General features: G+C 30.7%; 1 protein-coding gene across 1 annotated transcript in view; it reads right to left on the reverse strand.

Annotated features, from left to right (window-relative positions):
* LOC122523131 (bestrophin homolog 15) overlaps positions 1–20,951 on the reverse strand; it is a 74,735-nt gene extending 53,784 nt beyond the window's left edge. Inside the window, exon 1 of the mRNA XM_043644739.1 lies at positions 20,302–20,951. Coding sequence (XP_043500674.1) covers positions 20,302–20,372 — 71 coding nt within the window. The 5' untranslated portion in view covers positions 20,373–20,951. The remainder of the gene's footprint in view (positions 1–20,301) is intronic.
* Between the last annotated feature and the right edge of the window lie 213 nt (positions 20,952–21,164).

Raw genomic sequence — 21,164 nt, forward strand, 5'->3', positions numbered from 1 at the left:
AGATCTTTTTCGTGAATCTTTTTTTTCAATTAAAACAACCCAATCGTGGTTTCGTATTTTTTTTTCTTTTTTCAATGAAAATAATCAGTCATAGTTTCGAATCTTTTTTGTCATTTGTAAAATGATTCTTTAAATTCTTCAAATATACACTATGATATTTAATAAACGTAAATCTCTATAAAGTATCGAATCCAGTCGCATAATGAAAACACTAATTCGATTCAATGTGTCGTAAAGAATTATATAGGAAACGACTAGTACGTCATTGTACGTTCATATCAGTACGCGGAATTCTAATTATTACTTAAACGTGACTCATCGTCACAGTTCTTTGCAAACTAGCTATATGTAACAATAACGTATAGTCTTCTTATACCTTGTACTTAACCCACCAAACTGATTAAATTGTGACAAATTTTATTGTGCTTTTATAAAGAAATTATTTAATTATTCTGCCAATCGATTGTGTAGACAGTTTCTACAATAAAAAATATAAAAGAGCTTTTTTATAATTTTGTAATTCAAGTCTCCAAGTAAAGACGGACACTAGTTTTGAGATATGCTTCAACGTGGAAGTAAATTATTACATAACAGATTTTATGCTACAGTCCGAAACTTGTCTATCAAAAATGTTAGGTACTTTCAAATTGTTTCAACAACAAGTGGAATCAGACAGGGCGACAGTCTAAGCCCGATCCTTTTCAATCTGATCATGGACGAAATAATAAAGGAGGTGAAAACAGCTGGAGAAGGAGACAAGTTAAGAAAAGAAAAAAAAAATAATATACGCCGACGATGCAGTCATCATGTCGGAAGGCGAAGACGACTTACAAAGGATGCTGTACAAATTCGAAAAGACGGCAAGCAAACTTAACATGACTATTTCGGTACAGAAGACCGAATCACTCACCATCTCCAAGGAGCCCAGACGATGCAAGTTAGCAGTATACAACCAAAGTGTCAACGAAGTGATACGATTTAAATACCTAAGTTCGATCATTACGAGCGACAGAAACCTAGAAGAGAAGATAAGAGACCAAACAATCAAAGCTTCCATAATCTCTGGATACCTTAGAAATATTATATGGAGAAACAAACATATGAGCATCAAAAGTAAGACACGAATATACAAAACTTGCATCAGACCGATAATCACCTACGCGGCAGAGACAAGGACAGAGTCCACGATAACAAAACGTATCCTGAGAACTACAGAGATGAAGACGCTACAAGCTGTAACAGAGAACTCACTAATTGTAAGAGACAGAAGAAGAAACAAAGAAATAAGAAAAGAATGCGAGACCATCTGAAAGACCTCCAAAACGGTGGTATGAAAGCTGGACATCAAAGTCACAGGAGCAACAAACGCCCTGAAGGGAACTATAGAGCTAAAATATAACAGGACGAAGTCCTAACAAAAAGAAAAAAAAGAAGAAGAAGAAATTGCTTCGAATAAATTAGCATCAATCAAATCCATTAAGAACTTGTAAACAGTTTAAAACAGTTTCTCATTATAAAAAATTTTGTATTGCGAATATTAAATACTTGTAAGTTAATTTAAATCAATAAGCAAAAAATGAAATCCATCAAAGATATACCATGACATTGTACAATCAACTGAACAAAAAAGAAGTCAATTAAATGACATTTGGTTTATAAATGGATACAATTAGTTACATAATCGATTTATTTACCAGATTCAAAAATAACATTCATCTCCCAAGCTTTGTTTCGTTTTTTCACCAATAATGAATTTGAAGTTTAAAATTTGGAAAACTTCTGACGTACGAGAAAATAAAAATGTAAAATAATGGAAGATAGAAGAGAAAAGACATTGAAATGTTTTCTATCAAAGTTGGAAGGCAATAGAGCAGGGGTACTCAATCTTCTTTCTTCGTGGATTCCATACGTTCGTTTCATATATCAAGCAGTCAGTGTATTAAAACATTGATACGATATTCGATTTTGATCGTTTACTAATTATTTAAAAGAATGATCTATTTTTAAACGGTGATTAAGAAACTAATGTCTAATAACTAAAAGAAAATCATCGGGTTGGAAAACAATTGGCGTTTTTAAAACTTTAGGTGTGGAAGGTAGAGAGTTGTGTGGTGGAGGACAAGTGTCCAGCAGTCAACTTTGGCTACTAAAAAAAAAGGGACATTCATGATTGGGAGTGTCGGAGTGCGTTGGAAAGTTTGCTGGGCCGCATGCGGCTCGTAAACCGCAAGTTGAGTATGATTGCTATAGAGACAGGAGCTGGCTCGTCTCTTGCATCTAATAAGAAGAAAATAGGGAGTCTAACTCCGTGCTAGATGGCGTAAAGTAACGGTCCACCGGTCAAGGCTCGCCAAGGCCTTTTATCGCTCTTGTCGACCAGACGGATGCCGTTTTGCCTCGCCACGTTGCACAATTTTATTTTTTTTTCTTTTTTACCCCAGCTGTCGTACCAACTACGAAATCTCCAGTCCACTTTTCTATTTCTTTTCTTTCTTAAGTACATACTAATACGTGTATATCAAATAAGAGAGACTAGGACGAGTTGATACGTTTCTCAGTTTCTAGTTTTGGTATAGTTTTTCTTTTAATTTGAGTTCTCCCTGCTTATATGAGACTTGTTTGTATTAGTAAATATACGTAACGTGTATCCCTAAACAATTCATTCATAATGTTTATGCTTTTTATCATCCACGTTAAATACAAACGGAAATGCGATTGCAATCGCTTACGTAGTATAAATGGAAAATTTTGTTTGTAATCTATAATTTACCGAGATGTAAAAAATGCCGTGTGTGAATAATGTATGAGACGATAGAAGTAACAACTGCAGCAGCAAGAACAACCATATATAAGTGACGTCATCAGTTGTTCAGAGGTTTTGAAGCAATCTGTTCGTAACTTCCCTACTGTGGTGGGCTGACATTTGAGAACAATAAGATGACCCAAGTGGAAGGTGACCGCAAACTCGTAATTGCATTGTTTGATTAATAACAAAATTAATAACATATGATAAGTTATACATAGAAGTAATATTATCAGATAAACCAAGAAGTTCTATCCGATATTGCCATTTCAAGTTATAATAAGTATGAACGTACTCGTTTGAAGCATATACGGCTGTCTCTTTTTATCATCCACAAATTCTATACAAGCAATAACTTTTTCTTTTCGAGTCTCAATCATCAAATCATCAAATTCAAATAGTATTTGTAAAGGATAGTAACGACTTAGTAATTTAATGGAGTCATTGCCAAGATATAACATCGTGTATCACGGTCAGGGTTGCCAATCCCAGGTGCATCCGATGCAGCTCTCAGTGACCTAGATTAAGTTGTTTAATGTGAATATGAATATTGGAAATGAAGGTCAGTAAACGTTGTATTGTTAACGTTTCTACCCGAGTATCAGCCTTTCTCGGAACAAAAATTTATTGATCTAACAATAAACAAAATACAGATATAGCTAGCTGTATAAATGATATAAATGTTTATTATTTTTATAATTTACCGTCTTTTTAATATTGAAAAACTTGAGATAGTGAAATGGGAGTTAAGGATCTCTCTTCGTTTCCGGATCTCTCGACACTTAACACGTTCATGGAGACGCGCACTACCGGTGGCTCTTACTTTAATGTTCCATCCAAAGACGGTGCGTATCACCAAAAATGTAGTTCGTTTAGTAACTACAAAAAATTACCATATTGTTGAAAATGTAAATAATGGAAATTTAACGTATATTAAGTGAAAAAAAGTAGTATTTGTTTTATTTCACCTCAACATTATAAACGTGATTTATAAAATAAAAATACGATAATAAAAACATAACAATTCAATATTGTAAACTTAACTTAATTGTTTATCTATTTCTAAGCAATTTTTAAAAGCATTTCAAACAGAGTGTTGACTGGTCCTCACAATGATTTAACTGTCAAATTATCTTAAAAATGTGCAAAATAAGAAATACGTCTACATCAGTCACTAGGTTCACGTCATTACTGATTTCTGAAACACCTGTTCCGAATTTGCGCGCGCGAGCACTTATACGCTGGCTTTTGTAAAAATGTTTATTGAGATTCGTGGGCTCTCCATGCATGACCCTATACGTGTCGCGTTCTTCGTGGGCGGACAATGAGCAATGTTTTCTTCCTGAATCAAGATCGCTGTCTTCACTGAATCGAGAAAAAGATACTCAAAATGTCGATGAGAGGGAAATTATGTAAATCTTTTACGGATATTTAACAAGCTTGTCATCTATAAATCATCCTTCTGATACTTCTTATTTATCCTGCTAACGGATCGGAAGATAAGTAACAGTATGGTGGATCCTAAACTATATTAGAAACCTGTATTGTTATTTCTCTAATGGATTCTATTCACATTAAATCAATAATTTTAATGATTATTTTTTTAAATTTATTAATAAAATATCAGTATAATTATAAATATTACAATTTACGTATTATTTTTAACATAAACATTAATTTAAAGTATTAAATTGAATTACAATATGTTATTTCTTATTTCAAAATATGCAATCACCAGTTAAAGTGTTGTTAAAAAATGATTGACCAAAGATAGTTCGGTTTAATAACCTTTGAGACACCCTGTATATCGACTATTTATTTAACAAACTATTGATTATATAAATATAATTTTTCTTGAATGATTCATATATTCTGACGTCATTACACGTCACCAAAAATATAATATATTCAGGAATATATAAAATAAAGAAAACAATTAAATTTCTTTGAACCCGTAATAATTGAGAACCATAAATCCAATGATCTTTTCCGAGCATTTGAATTGTGCTATTGATTGTAAAAAAACTTAGCTTTAAATCGTCATATTGTATCATTAATTAGTATATGTATTGTTCGAGGTCTTTGATAAAACCAAGGTATACAGACGTATTTACATACGAAAGTAGACGGCTATTTGATTGCGTAATACCGATTGTGAATTCGTATTACGAATTTTTTTGCTACGAACCCGGTGACATGAGATACGGTCATATCAAGAATGTAAGAAGGATATATTCGTTTGTGTTTCTTAACAAAAATTTTATTATTAGGGGGACCGGAAAGTAATGTCGTTTTCTTACGCTAAATACAAACACATACATTTTTAACGAGTCTTTATTTTTAATCAATGATGTATTCCCCATCATTGTCAATAACCTTTTGCCATCTAGTGAGTAAATTTTCAATCCCTGATCGATAAAAATTAATTGGTTTTTCGGCAAAATATCTAGAGATGGCATTTTGGATATCATCCAAATTTGCAAATGTTTTGCCACTTAAAAAGTGTTGCAGCGCTCGGAATAAGTGGAAATCCGATGGTGCAACATCGGGCGAATATGGTGGATGAGGCAGCACCTCCCACCCCAATTCATTAATTTTTTCTAGAGTTCGCCTTGCGCAGTGCGGTCTTGCATTGTCATGTTGGAGAATGACGCCTTTTCGGTTGACAATCGCTGGCCACTTTTCAATTAAAGATTGATTGACTCGCTGCAATTGTTCGCTGTAGAGGTCTGCAGTAACAGTTTGTCCAGGTTTCAGTAATTCAAAATGAACAATGCCGCGAATACTCCACCAAACACACAAAAGCGCTTTTTTGGGGTGTAAACCTGGCTTAGCAGTACTCCGAGGGATTTCATTTGGAGAGAGCCACTGCCTTTTGCGTTTTGGGTTATCATACAGGACCCATTTCTCATCTCCTGTGATCAAGCGATCAAAAAACGCTTCTGTGTTGTGTCGTTGAAGCAATAAGTTGCATGTGATTGATCGGTTAGCCTTATTCTGTTCGGACAGATTATGCGGGACCCAAACACCTGCTCTGCTTACTTTCCCAATCTGCTTCAAATGTTCTTGGATGGTCGACCAAGGTTGGTTGAGACTGTTTGACAATTCCTCGATCGTCTGACACGGATTTGCTTCCACTTCCGCCCTTAACACGTCGTTGTCTAACGCTGATGGTCTTCCTGATCGATACGAGTCGGAAAGATCAAAATTACCCGATTTGAACTTGGAAAACCACCTTTGGCATTTACGAATGTCCAGTGCATTTGGATAAACATCGCAAATGTTTTTGGTAGCAACTGTTGCGTTATTTCCCTTGCGAAACTCAAAGAGCATGCAATGCCGGATGTGTACCTCTTCTGGTATTTGGCTGGCCATTTTACCCAAAATTACAAAAAAAAATTGTAATTCAATTGTCTATAAGTAAAGAAATCACTATAACCTCACAATGTCTTTGGTACGCCTCTGAACCAAACAATGAGCTGACAAATGACAATCAAGTATTGGCATGCGCAGAAACGACATTACTTTCCGGTCCCCCTATTAGAATGTTACTTATAAATATTGCATTTTGTATCATTTGAATAATATTACAAAATAAAAATAATTTTTTAGAATAATAATTTTATTTCAAATAAAATATAAATAACAGAATTATATGTTTGTACTGTGTTTAATTAATTTTTTGTCATTTAATTGATTCCTGTATTTCTGTATAATCTAACTTAATTAAACTCTATTACATTATTCCAGCTAATATTTGGCTTGTATTTTGTAATTATTTATTTGTATTATTAATATCTATCAAAAAAATTAGATAAATATCATTGCTATACTATTTCATAATAAAAATATTTTTATATTGACTGAAAAATAAAAAACAAATCAATTTCTCGAAAATTTTTGATTCGTCATGCGGTAACGGAAGCAAACAAACTCAAACATGAATTAGGTATAAACGTAAATTCCGTACTCTGTATGCTTCCTTTATATACGTCTGTTTACATAATTCGTATACAGAAGATTAACATCGGTAAAAAATTAGTAATACTTAAGTATTAATTAATAATAGCGCTAAATCAGAGGTAGGAAGTTTAAGTCTAGCGTAAACTGATTAGTGGATAAGCACTCGTGATCATCGTTAAGAAAAGATCGGTCAGCTATTTGGACTGTTAATGAGTTATTATGACGTAATAATTTTCTACTAATTTGTCAAAGAGATAAATTGACGAAATCTGTTGAAGAATTAAAAAAATTTCCTGAGGTTAGATTTTGCCACGAAATATGAAAAACAGTAAGAGAAACTGACGTGAAATACAACAGCAAGAGAAAATGACGTGCATAATAAAATTTATAAAATACTTTAAATTTTATTTGAATTTCAATATTTCTCGAAATTATTTATTTATAATATAAATTTTACACTATTTTTTCTTACTTTTTTTTTCATTGTGATGATTATTCAATATACCTATGAATTTATGAAAATGAGAAAAAACACACAATATCTGTGTATAATAAAATTAATAAAAAATTATAGATTCCTCACACTAGAATACCGCCTTAAATGGAACGGTGGTAGATGCACCATGGTATACCAAAATTGAGAAAATGTAGAAAAACTTAAAAATGTCTATACTATATGCAAATAAATAGTTAACTAAACCAAAAGGACAGCGATGGAACTACATATGTTCGGACTCTTCATAAAATATAATTTTAAGTCTTGTGGTATTGTAGTTCGCCTTTTTGAAAAGATATAGCAAAATAAAAGAAAAACATCCCAACCAACTAGCAGTTGAAATTTATAATAAACTCAAAAGAAGCCGTTTGCAGTTGACTGCCAAGCGAGTTTTCATGTTTTACCGTAGTGGTCACAATTCTAATTGCAAGATATAAAATAATATAGTAACAATGGTTATGGACCCGTGAAGGCCCCTTAAAAAAACAGAAGGAAGCTATGATGGTTACAGGGGTCAACGGGGTCACGAGTTACTGATATAGAAAAATTTGACTTGTGAAAAAGTGTTAATTTAACTTGCAAAAGGGTGAATTTAAAGTGCAAGACCTATAATAGATCTGATATGATAAAACAATTTACCAAATGTCGAATAAGACAAATTCTAAAGAATATAAAGAAAAAAAGTCTTTAATTGTAATGAATTGTTCTCATGAGTCGTTGCAAGTGCTGAGAATCAGTAACCTTCTATAATTCATTTTTTTTTATGCTGACAGCATAATGAAATATTCCTTTATACCTCTTTCCGTACCTTTCTGTACCATACAAATAATTCAAGTATCCTGGCATCACTCACGGTGTTTAGGCAAGCATTATACATACCGATGAGCCTGATTGACAGTGACACATTTACAAACAACCTTGTTTAATCTTGAATCGAGGTGCGAAGAATACGTCAATTATGCGTCGAAGGTTTATATTCACGCGGTTATTGCGTATCACATATGTTGCACGTTTTATACGAAATAAAGAGCAATTATATATTTCCGTGCCAAAACTTATTGTTAGTCGAATCCTAATAACGATAATTAATTCATTCCTAACAAGAACGATACCTATGAATACAATAATTCGTTCAATAAATCAAAATTAAAAATTTTAAGATTTATATCAATTTGAAAATTTCTTCTTCTTCTTCTTTTTTGTTATTAGGACTTCGTCCTGTTACAATAGCTTTATTTTATTGCTATTTCTGGGAGCGATTTTATTGTTTTTACCGAGGGTAGGTTGCTAGCCTCACCCTCATTTAAAAATTTAATAATCTTAATATAGGTTTTTGTTAATAAGAATTTTGAAGATCTGTATTAAATAACAAATATTAATTATTTAAAATTCACAATAGGAAGGAGGACGAATACTTTGATTCAATGGATATGTATTGTTAACATTGAAAAGTAAAGTTTAATGCTAAAGTTACTGGATTGTTTTCAAACGCATACCATAATCAGAATATTTGTATTATAATATTATTTATATTATAATTATTTGTTTAATAGTTAAAGTATAAAAAAATAGCATTATACGAATAAAAAGTTGATTTTCGTTTGAATTGTCCGTAAATGCGAAACGTAGTAAGAACGTCTCAAGACGAAGCTAGGAATATTTAAACGAGTAGCAAATTTTATCCGACCTTGAAGTATTACGAGCATTGGCCTCTCAGAGAATCCTCACTTCGCTTCCTGTTTATTTTCGTCATTACTAAAAGTCACGACAAATACCAGACGCAAGGACGAATTTCTAGAAATTGCCTATAGCTAACGAATTTGAATCGAATTTATTAGCTCAACCTTCGGTATCAATTCATTGTTCTCAATTCTAATTACAAAACTACGATCGATCATGGTTAAAACAGGCTGTTGAACTTTTGTTTGATATTCATACATTTACTCGCGGAAGTATTTCAATAGTATTCTTCCTATTTTCTAATTCTAAAGGAATTTTAACTGTATTTCTTCGCAAATTTCGAGGGGGACGGTACAATAATTAGGATTGTTTAAACTAAAATACATTTGTTTTAACAAGAACAGAACACCCGGACATTCTATAGAATCCACGTTTCTCCACATTAATCGTAACATATACATAATATACACTAGCATATATTATTAAATATGTATGTTACATGAACTATTTTTTATTCGATCGATAAGAGTAAACTCTAGCTGGTATAAGATATATTCAAATCTAATTCTCTTTAACGCCTAACTTCATTCTTCCGCTCCATTACGCACGAAAGACACTTTTAAACAATATCTGCACTCTTTTAAAAATGTGATATTAAAAAACATTGATTTAATAAAATAATAATCGTACTCTTATAATCAAAAATTTCATGTCTAATCTATGCGATTGTTCATGTAAAATAAAGTATAGAAATTTCCGAGAAAAAATTACAATGTATCTTTATCTCGATTGAAATAATTACTCCTTAATTAAACATGATTAATTTATAAAGATAACAGATAATGCTTAAATCAAAAAATACGCGCCAACTTTTCAACTATTTCTTCTCTCTCTTAGAAATTCTTCAAATAATCACCTCTTCTCTATCTATCATCCCAATTAAAAACTAACACCAGCCCTCGTACCAAAAATGTATCGATGGCATATTAATGGGTGTCCAAGTATCTTGGGGTTTTCCTTCACCTTTTATCGAAGATACGATCATCAAGGTAACAAATTGTAATTGATTCCTCGCTGAAAGCAAGATAATACCAATACAGTCAACAAGGCCACGAAGCAACAAAACATTGCATAACAAATACCAGTCACGCTTCACGGAGTGATGCTCTCACCGTTTGCCCTTACCGATTCTCTCAAATGTTTCTCCACTTCCGTGAATGAATCTTCGATCAATACAATCTACCGATACTCACAAATTGTGTTCTTTTCTTCAAATTTATTACGTAATTTATCCAAAGTTAAACTAATATCCGGAAATAGGCTTAAGTATTTAACATTTTACTACGATATACAACGTACCTTTACTTACAAATATAGACGTTTCTTTTGAAATTTCATTCCTTAGAAATATGTTTAAGTTGAAAAAAAAAGAAAAACATCTACCCAAGCTACGTATTTACCTTTAAGATCCATCGAAATACTACGGTTAATGCTCACCTATTAAATAGTGTGTATGTATGCGGGTCAACGTGCCGGCTTACGTTAATACGAATGACCGAGAAACAGGTAAATATTTTACAAACCGTGATACCAAGATTTCTTACCAGAGTTAAGTATCTCCAATCGAATGGAATACTAACGAACGCGATTTATCTTAAAATCTATTAGATCTCATTCGAGATGATTTTTCTCCACAATTGAAAACATTTAAACGCTTGTTTGCTGAACATTATTTAATGTTCTTGTCGGCAGTTATTTTTTTTTTAGAAAGGAAGCAACTATCGTAGATCTCTATATCGGTGATATTATACGTTCACATGGAGAAATAAATTAAACGATTTATTATATTGTATCTCACGAGGTAGATTTTTATCTAAGAATCTTTTTTTTCCATTGATTTTCTTATGAGCTATTAAATTCATTCCCGAAAGTATATATGATGAACACATTTTATTTATTTTATTATAAAACTAATATGCAATTATGCACAAATTTACTGGTCCTAAAAATAATAAGAATGAAAAAATAAAAAAGATAGAGAGAAATAAATAATTAAATGGGGAAAAAATTTAGGAAGGAGAAAGGTGTGGTTGTGGATCCTTTAGCAAATAATAATAATAATATTAATAATTTAGTAATGATAAGGACTATGATAGTGATAGAAGTAGTAATGGTAGTAGTATATTTCTAGGGAGAGGTGAAGTGAAACGATAAACTCAGTCACGCGTTTGCTCCAATTACTGTAGAGCATAAATTACCGTGAGATATAACTATGCAATCCTTTAAAGTGTATCTACAAATAGAGGATACATTATAATATCAAAAATTTTATTTTTTTTAAATGTTTTCAATAGAAATTTTATTTACGGTGTTCGAAATGCAATAGTTTCGACATATCTAAATTTCTAAATATTTTTTTATATTGACGTCCTTATGTCTTGTTCAAATTTAAAAAAATAGTCCATTTTTTGCTTTATTAAAAAACATTAAAAAATTGTGTTTATAAGCTATTAGCAATATTATTATTAGCAATGCTAAGATAATATTTATAATAAAATATTGACAAATAATATTTATACAAAATTTTCATATACAATGATTATTTATTTTTTAAAATATTAACAAAATAAATAAAAATAATTAAAAACTACGTCAATAATTGAAACAAAAGAAATGTATACTAACCAGAACATTGTCTACTTTGAATCAGAAGATCTTATAGCTTAATATTTTTGTTTAATACATAAAAAAACATACTTCAAGTCCTTTAGCGAGGTAAAACATAAAGTGTATCGAAAAAGAAAAAATTTAATAAAAATATACAAACAGTATGTAACGATACTTCTGATCTTCGTAAAGAAGTTTTACGCGGAATGAAGATAATTCAAAAACCTAGATCGTTTTTCGTCTCGGATTAAACAGCAAGACGAAACGTAGATTGGTGTACGAGGCAAGCAAAAAAGAACGTCATCGAGTTTGTTTACGGATTATTGAGACGGATGCTGAAATTTTCTCAATGTCGAATGGCAAAAAGGTGTGTACGATCGATTTCATATTTTACTCAGCAAATTATCGGAACTCGAATGTTCGTCACACATCACACGATCGTTTGATAAGACTTGGCCGTCTTTATAGCGAGTATAGTACCTATTTACTTCAAAGAGAATTCAACATGCAGCCGACCCTGTACTGTGTCCTTTAATCCGGCTACGTGAGATTTTTTCAACTTCAATCAAGGATCTAAAGAAAATCAATATTCCATATCACAAAAACTTACATTTTTCTTATCATAATCGCGTTTATTTCGATTATTGACATAAATCTGATTGAAGAACAAACTAATAGAATAAATTTGTATTATTGATATTCTTTAAAAAAGCGATTATTTTATTCAATCTAATAAATTTCTAAGATCTTGCATATTCGCTAGAAAAGGATTTCTATTTGATATCTAAATTCTATCTATTTTGCACTTTCAATTCACCTTTTTGTCTTGAAATTTGACTTACAAAAGAATTAATTTAAAGCAAAACCTATATCTGTTGTATTGTACTGTAATAAATGTATTTACATAGTCAGGTTTCCCGGAGTTTCCTATATTTATTAACTGAATAAGTTAACTTTAACTTAATACGTAGAAAAAGATCGTTATATCTTGGAAACTTCCGATCAATAGTTAATTACCGTCTGGTAAAATCCTGTTTTCCAGCGGTAACTTGATCCTAAGCTCAATGTCTGAACTCAATGATCAACATGGACTATGTAAAAAAGTCGCACTCTATCGAATGTGAAAAAAAAACATTAGAAGATAGAAATAAAGATAAAAAGATAAAGATAAATGAGAATAAATCAAACAAACAAAATATGCAAATATATAAAATTTATATATTTGCATAATTATAAATAATTAAATAAAAATATATTAATAATTATATTATTGTTACTACAGTAGTATATTATCCTTTGTTAATCGTTAATATCATATTTAAACGGAAACTGAATCGCAATTTTGGAAAAATTGCACACAAACATGGATTTTTCATTATACTAAATAACGTTTATATGAAACGTTTATATATAAAAATATATACAATAATATTACTATTATATATTTAGAGTTTAATAAACTTCATTTTAAATTTGAAAGAAGATTTGTTAGGATGTTGTATTTAAATACGAAGAAACTTTCGCCTTAACCCGATATAAATTAAAATTTATCAATTTGATAAATTTTATTAATAATTATATTTTTATTTTTTTGACAAATATTGTAATTTCTTTTTTACAAATAAAACATGCAAATTAACGATAGTCACGTAGCGAAGATCACACAGTGGACACTGGTTGGGTCAGTTGCGTGTTTCTAGGCGAGTCGATAAGAACGTAGCGGCACTCGAGTTTCAAAAAATGCATTTGTTACGTTCGTACGAACGCACGCTCGTATGCACATATGCACACGCGCTCAAGAAACGAGCAAGTTAAACGACGAAATGTGTGCCACCTTATCGAAGCGCATCGCAGAGCAGTCTTCCTCCATTGGGTCTCTCATTGTTATTCGTAGTGGTGCAAAAACGATACTAACCGTGCGCGGTTTTTGAACATGAGTGAGGCTTGTAAAAAAGGCGAGGCTACCGACAACTAAATTTGTGATACTGATCGTTTGTTCGTTTTTTGAAGAAGATGGTAATGGAATCGAATTCGCGATCGATCGATCGATCGATCGATACCATGTGACCCTGTTTAAGTAATTGGAATAACGACAAGATTCTATCTGAACGTGCACTTTGAATAAACTTCCTAATAATATTAAGTTCACACACACACAATCAACATTAAGTTCTAATCTGTCATATTTAAAATAAAATTTTATCGCAGTTTTATAAAATATATCGTAAGGATTAAAAATAAAAAATAAAAATCCAATAAAAATAAATAAATTTATTGAAAATAATAATAATAACAATAATAATAATAATAATAATAATAATAATAATAATAATAATAATAAATGTAAACAAGATGAAAACTATGATCTAGACATCAAATCAAAATAGCATTAAATTTTATCAAACAATTATGTGATTGGTATTACTTAAAACCATACTGACTTTCACGCCAAGGAGGATAAAACGTCTCGTTATTTCATGTAATATCTAGTTTCTTTCCTTAACATTAATTTCTTTTCTTAAAAAGTTATCAATCATTCTTTTTTTTTTTGGTTAAATCACAACACTGCATTAGTAATCGGTTATAATAATTATTTCCAGCGTTACTAAAAACCATAAGAGTTTCCAATGTATCCAGTATAAATATAATATGAAATGAATAAATAAAATTGAAAAAAAAATAATATTGAAAAAGTTGTAATCCCATCTTATCGAAAATATATTTGTCCCTTAAATAAATAAATAAATGATCCGATCTAATCATCCGTAAAATCAGAAAATAATAATAATATCAATCATTAATTATTAGCCCTATAACGAATTGGCAAGATGTTAGAGAATTTCTGCTTTCAAATTCCATTACCGTAGTAGTTACTTGCGAGAAACTTCCTAAGATTATTTTCTATTTCTGGATAGACGTATCGTATTTATAGATCGTTCTGGATTCTCCCTAGGTATTTATAGAAGCGTTTATCGTAATCCTTCTATTTTTGTTCTTATAGTAAAGTATTTTCTCGATGGAAGCGGATAGAAAAGCTGGTTCGTTCCAGCTGGTGCGTCGCTTCGTAACTATGGAAAAACTGGAAAAGAGTATAAAGAAATAAAAAGACAAAGTTACGTGCCGGCTTCATCTTATGTGTCGTTTGAAAAGAGTAAAACGATTTCTTCCTGTATTAATGAGAGAACCATCGAAGGCAAACACGAACATCCTACACTTTTCGATATTACCAACAGTATTTATGCATTATCTTCGTTTTCTTTCCTTTGAACTCGTAGTGACGAACAAACACGTATATATTCTACATGTATATATTCTACACGTATATACGTATAATAGTATAAATAATCGCTAATAGGAGCCAAGATCCGATAAGAGAACACGTCAAAGGTTCTTTTTTTTATCGATTTAACATCGATATTTTATTGAGGAATTCGGTTATAAATGGAAATATAAACAAGTATCCTGAAACGAATAATTTGAACGTTTCCGTAATTGTACGAACGTAGGTTGATTTTATATCTATCGTGTTGTGCGTAGGTCAAAACATGGCGCAGAGTAATTGAGGAAAATTAAGCTATGGAATAACCCAATACGTATGCGAGTATAATAAAAAAAATAGATGATATTAAAAATAGTCGAATGAACGTTAGAGTAACGGTAGTGATTATCTTTAGAACTGCGAAGAGTAAACAAAATACGTCGTTCGTTAAATTAGTATGTTTCAATCTATGAGACGCTAAAATATATCTGGTGCCAGAGATAGGAAAGTAATTAATTTATTAGAAATTTCTAGTAAATTGTCGTAGAATTTTCTTTACAGTTTGTTAGAATACCACAGTAACAGGTGTATATTTACACACACAACATATGTTAGTACTAGGATTATTAAAGCTAATTAAAATGATTAGTCGGTAAAGTAAGTCTCAAATTATTTCGCTTTTTTTTCTTTTCGAAATAGAAATATACCTATAAAATATTATATATATATATATATTTATGAAATAATTTTTTGTTTATTCTGATTGGATATTTGGTAAGAATCAAGTTAAGGATGTTAATCCTTAACAAAGGGGTTAATTTGATAGTGTAAGTAGCAAAAGGGTAAATTGATAGTTAAAACCTATATTACAAATCGATGAAGATGTACATCTTGTAGGAATTTGTGGTAAGAGAGATATTAGAGATATTTTCTATTTCTAGACATTACGGTATATTTATAGAGCAAGTATCAATAGTGGTTAGAAGCTCTCGTTTTGCCAGCAAGCGCGTACATACGTTAGCTGTGGTATAACGTACATAAGAAAGCGAGATCTCTTACGTGAAAGCCGTTAAGGCCGTTTCGATGGAGTCGTTCGTTCTTTAGACGACTTGCTCGCTAAAGAGAAACTGTGATCGGAGAAGATCTCATGCTGCCACTGCCACCACAGTTGTCGACGGTCCACGTCTAAAGGTCGTGAAAATGTCAACAAACGAGCTCCGACAAGGACGTTTGAATCGGTTGCAATCGGTGGAGCAAGAGTAAGATGCGTTTTTCACGATTTAGTTGGCATACCAATAAATATAAATATTTTTAATAATCATCTATATCATTACTTTATAGGTCCCTTCTTTAATTTATTTTTATTGGTTTATTAAAGTTATTTTGTATCCAATATTAACTTTCAATTGACAAGTATTAGAAAACTGGTTTCAAATGACATAAGGAAAATACTTTATGAATTATGTCATAAATATCAGAAAATACGTTATTTCATTAGCATGCGATGTTAGGCTTGTGTTTTATATCAAAATTTGTACAATTTCTTGAAAGTGGAATATGAAATACAAATTTTATGGATTCATTTAAAATTGTTTATCTAGGCTAATAGGGTTTAATAGGCTAATAAATGGCATTTTAATATTAAAAGTATTACCATCGCTCAAATGGTTGCTTACAAATTTTTGTATTTGACCCAATGATAATTACAGTTACAAATATTTTATTCTTATTAAAGTATAATATTATTTTATTATTAAAAAATTATATTATAATATGTTTATTTAATTGTTTTATTTGTTACTAAAGTACGTAAAAAATTTACAATGATTTCCATTGTAAAAAATATAATCTTATATTAAAAATCAATCGTTTGACCGGATACGGTATAAATAGATTTACATAAACTCGGCAAATTTATTATTAAAAAGCGACATATGTTCTTCAAGACTAAGAAACGACAAATTCTTTTTATTTGTTTCTAAACAAAGATCTCCTGAAGACATTATCATTGTTGTCTGATGATGTTCGATGATGATGTCAGACAAAATCGATAATGTTAAACAAAAGTTACCATCGTTCTCTCTTTCCTTGTTTTTCTCTCTTTCTTTTTATAGATAGGATGTCTCAAAATTCGTTTTATTAAATTTATATAATTTATAATTTTTTAAAATCTATAGTTACAAAAGAAAAACGAAAAATCAACTCTAATTTATTAACGGAATCACATATATTGTCTTTCGTTTCAAGATATTAAGATTTTTATTGATAAATATTGTTAAAATATGAGTCCACAAAACAGACATTGCAATTATCAAATGTTCATAAAAAATGTTTAATTTGATGCAACAATTCTGGAGACTTCCTTTTTTTCTGAAATGTTATTAATAATTAAAATTTATATTTTTAATATAAATATTTATAATTAATTTAAATTCTACCTCTCTCTCTCTCTTTCTCTCTCTTTTATACAAAAGTTATATCTATATATACAAAAGTTAGATCAAATATGGTCCCTTAAGGAAAAATTGTAAGATAAAATTATTTGATAAAATTAAATTAAATGAATAAAATTTTCTTGACTCGGTAAAACTACTTTTAAAATATCCTGTAGATAATTTTGTATCTTTTTAACATCAAACCTTCCGACATTCTCTGTATACTTATACCTATCGGAACCGATTGAATGACCGTTCCTTTATAACAATAATATTTGTTACAATAAAATACAAATTTTATTTTTGTTTATTTCTTTATTTAATAATAATTCACAAGATTGTATTATATTTTAGGAGAAATACGTATAACGTAATCACTCGTAAAAACATTTGTCAACATTCTCGAATTCTGCTTAATCAAGTGTTTTCGAACAGACAATCGATATCGTTTCTCAGAATATTTCAATGCCGAACAAATCGATCTCTTGGAGCGTTTCTTTCAATGTTACAAACCTAATCTCGACGTCATTATACTAATCCTTAGAAGTCTTCTAAGAAACTATTGTATAATATTTTATTCTTATTCGCATAATTTCTGAAAGTTCTATATGTTCGGTGGATGTTCTCGAGACAAGCATCAATGTCTCCGATTCTTGAAAACGATTATGTAAGAAGAAGACAGTTACTTTTGCAGTAGAATTATATTGTACGAGCATTCGAAGAATATTTAAAATATTTCACTTATTAGAATATACTTTAAATTTACTTATAAATATTTATCATCACTTTTAAAAATACCGTAGAATTTAATAAGATATGATAAATAATGCAACCAAATTTTTATTGACAGGTATTCTGATTAAATTAAAATAATCAATTTTTTGCTGGTCTAGATGATTAAAAGGAAACCATTTTTAAACAATAATAAATAACTTATCTTTTGATAATAAATTATTTTTTAATTTAATTATATCTATTAACATTTACATTTAGGTGTAACAATATCTTAATTATTATATATATATAGAATATTAAATTTATAATAATTGAATGTAATTATATATATCAAATTTGAATGCAAAATTACAATTTCAAATAAAAATCTGATCATTCATACAATTTTTGGATCTATATATATTTAACAACAACACATACTGAAAACACATGTTTTGAAATGAAAAACATATTATTGTAATTTTAAAAGTAAAACAAATAATAATTGTTTTATTAATTTCATGCTCATATATTTTCAATATATTTTCTATAAAAAATAACATCATAATTATATACAAAAATTGTAACATGGTCGTTCAGGTAATATAGCTGTTATTGTTGAAACAATTTTTCAACTACAAATGGGAAATACTCGAGACGTAATTCAGTGGAACCACAATACTACGAATTAAACGTGTATTCAGTTATGGTTAAAATCGATTTATGGGCAACCTTTTTTCCTCTAAACATTGATCGTACTATAAACATCCATTGACCGAGCATCATTTTTGGGTTAGCAAGTTTTAACATGTATCTCATTTCCTGCGTTACAACTTTATTTTCGAATACTCAAAATTAAAATTACTAAGAATTTACAATTTCGTGTTTAAAATCAAAACTTCATTGGATCGATTGAGAATTTATTCTTTAGAACATTATTCCAGGATTTATTTTCTTTTATTTTTCTTCTTTTTTTGTAATAGAATATATTCAAACGATTGAACAGAATGGTAGATCGAATCGAAAGTCAAATGTTGCACAATGATCTACAGGTCGCAATATCGCAATGTCTTCGTCTTACATAGCACAGCAACAACTATGCATACCGTCTGGAAGTTGGTGCTCCAATTTCCTGGACCAGTTCCACACCAAACTTCTCGATAATCCGGTTACAAAGTTCGCTTGCTTTCTTACCATCGTATGTAGAGAAAAACTAATGTTGTAACGATTTCAAATGTTGTCCTATTAAGATACACATTCTTATCGAACTATTTCAATGTTTATAGCATATGAAGTCATTTACCAAAATTGGAAATTTCTTGTGTTGCTATTGCGTTGTTTTTCAATCTATAAGCAGCAATCCAAATATTTGATCATTAAGTAATAATTGCTGTTTTATTATCAAAACAATAAAAGTTTTAAATTTATAAGATATATCAAGAAATTCGTCTAGAAGAATATTTTTACGAGTATTTTTAATACTAATAAATAGTAACTCCAGTATACCAGTTTCTTAGAAATCGTATATTAAAAAACAATTAGGCTGCGATAACATAATAAGAAAAACAAATTATTTTAAACTGTTGTACTCATCAATTTTAGAAAACTGATCTGCACGCTGCATATATGTAAATCTTATGATTCTTGTAATCTATTTTTTTTTTAAATTGAACTTAACAAAAGCATAAACTCGATTAGAGCGTTTTCCACGAAGGAAAACTTATAATTCTTAATATTTTCTATTCTAACAATTATCTAATCGTTCAGAAGAAATTTTGGACTTTGACCTGATTGCAAAATGTAACTCAAACTTTGACAAGGTAATTCGAAGAACGACGGACGGACGGTCTTGTCACATATAAAAGAGTTCCACTAAAGTTCTCTCTACACTGGCGGTATCGACGTTTGTCGGAAACTAGCATTACATTTCTAGATCAAGGACTCCGATTGCTGCGCCTCGCCGATATGGAAGAATCGCGAAACTCTCGCAAACAAAAAGGAAAAAAAAGAAAAAAAGACACTTCGAAGTTAGGTAATTAGGCTTATCTAAGAGCGTTATATTATTGTCTTTTTCTAAAGAAAAATATGATAAAGTAAATGAAGAAAGTAAAGGAAGAATTAAAGATTCTTCCAACTGTTGCTAAGGCACCGAACTTAAACGATTCTTTCTATATCATATAATTAACGAGCAATGACATCGTGCACCGACGATGAAAGATTATAGAAAGCGGAAATAAAAAAAAAAATGTTTAATTAAAAAAGAAAATACAGGAAAGTGACTTACTTGACCAGGATCCTCCAGAAGCAGCCAAAGCTGGAGCCGTTTGGCACTTCGCTCGCGTACGATATAGTCATTTCCTGCCTGACCGGTCGAACTCTTCTCTTCCTTCCTTCTTTTCTTCCTTTCCTCTTTCCTTTTTTTCTTCTTTTCTTTTTTTTTGATATATAAAACTTCTCTACTTTCTTTATTTATTTAATACTCTTATTTTTAAAACGCAACTTTCCTTGTTTCCTTCACTTCCTTCTTCTCCTCCTCCTCCTCCTCCTCCTCCCGTCGCTTCCTTTCCTCTCCTACGTTTTCGTCTTCCTCGCGTAGACCGATCCCTCGCACCGTGTCGCTGATGTTTCCGGTGGAAAAACTGCACACTCGCGCACATGCGGCCCGCGCGGGCCCCGTTTACAACCTTTGCCCTTTATTTCGAATTATTTCTTTTTTTTTCTTTTTTTTTTTCTTATTATTATTATTATCTATACCTAGTAGAATAAATTCCTCGTTTATTAGAAACAAAGATAAGGTAAACTATTGACCAAATGTTTATCCAATTGTCTCTCTGCCGCGCTCGGATTACCCATTCGGCAGTTCAGTTGACGCGCGATTGGAAGAGACCAGCTGACAGGGCGGACCGACTGTCTACTGACTGAGCCCCACTGACGGACGACAGAAGTCATCCGGAGAACGGGGCCCGATTCTGCCACCTCTACCTGGCCCGAACAGTAACGGATATAGTTCACTTTGATACCCTGATCTTTCATTTCCATTCGTATATAATCACAGTTTTTTGTTTTTCTTTTTTTTTCTTTTTTTTCTCTTTTCTTATCCATCACATTAATAATCAAATGATAATTTTCATTCCATCATTCAATTAT

The sequence above is a fragment of the Polistes fuscatus genome, unplaced genomic scaffold (genome assembly GCF_010416935.1).
Source record: "Polistes fuscatus isolate 324 unplaced genomic scaffold, CU_Pfus_HIC Scaffold6, whole genome shotgun sequence".
NCBI lineage: Eukaryota > Metazoa > Arthropoda > Insecta > Hymenoptera > Vespidae > Polistes > Polistes fuscatus.